The following is a 1,072-nucleotide window of genomic DNA, read 5'->3' on the forward strand; positions in this document are numbered from 1 at the left end:
GCCTCTAAGGAGTAGCTTGGTTTAACCCTCTCCAGGTTGAATCTGTTTGTTTTCTTGGCAGTCCATGGTACATTCAATACTCTTCTCCAGCACTACAGCTCAAAGGCATCAATTCTCCTTCTATCCTCCTTGGTCATTGTCCAACACTCTGATGCATAACAAGTGATTGTAAAGACCATGGCCTGTATCAGGCGCACCTTAGTCTCCAGAGAGACACTGCTGCTCTTGGGTACTTTAGAGAGGTCATTGCATATAGAACATAATTGAGAAGACCATGACCTGAATCAGGCACACCTTAGTTTCCAAATCAGACACACCTTAGTTTCCAGACTGACCTCATTGTTCTTTAGCACTTTGGAGAGGTCCTTGCCCAGATCAATTAATCTTTTGATTTCTTGACTGCTGATGTCAAGAGTGTTGATTGTGGATCTGAGCAAACTGAAACTGTTAACAACCTCAATGTTGCTGCCAATTGGCCCACTGGTGAGCCTATTCATCTTCCTGATGTTGAGTTTCAATCCATATTGAAGGCTACAGTCCTTGACCTTCTGGAGAAAATGTTTCAGATTCTTTTCCGTTTTGGCAAACAAAGTTGTGTCATCTGTGTGACATAGGTGAGTCTTCCTCCAATCCTGATGCCGCATTCCAGCCTCCCGAATTATTTGTTCCTAACATAGATTGAAAAAGTATGGAGACAGGATGTCTCTTTCCGCCTCTGGCCGCCGCTGCGATAGGAGCTGCCGCCATGTCTGCCCATCTGCAATGGATGGTCGTGTGTAACTGCTCCAGCTTCTTGATTAAAAGGAACAAGCAGACTTACAGCACCGAGCCCAATAACCTCAAAGCCCGCAACTCTTTCCGCTACAATGGGCTGATCCACCACAAGACCGTGGGCGTGGAGCCGGCCCCCGACAACAAGGGGGCCGTGGTGGTGATGAAGCGGAGGTCAGGCCAGAGGAAGCCGGCCACCTCCTACGTGCGGACCACCATCCACAAGAACGCCCGGGCCACCCTCAGCAGCATCCGCCACATGATCCGCAAGAACAAGTATCGGCCGGACCTGCGCATGGCC

General features: G+C 49.2%; 1 protein-coding gene across 1 annotated transcript; it reads left to right on the forward strand.

Moving 5' to 3' along the window:
• Nucleotides 1-709: 709 nt before the first annotated feature.
• Nucleotides 710-1,069, forward strand: LOC102862430 (60S ribosomal protein L28-like; the record flags this gene model as incomplete). The annotated part of the gene is made up of 1 exon (XM_006903564.1): nt 710-1,069. A coding segment is annotated over exon 1 (324 nt), but the record flags the coding sequence as incomplete, so codon positions are not given.
• Nucleotides 1,070-1,072: the final 3 nt, after the last annotated feature.

Source organism: Elephantulus edwardii, unplaced genomic scaffold, assembly GCF_000299155.1.
Source record: "Elephantulus edwardii isolate Elephantulus edwardi_28Jun2011 unplaced genomic scaffold, EleEdw1.0 scaffold07235, whole genome shotgun sequence".
NCBI classification, from domain to species: domain Eukaryota; kingdom Metazoa; phylum Chordata; class Mammalia; order Macroscelidea; family Macroscelididae; genus Elephantulus; species Elephantulus edwardii.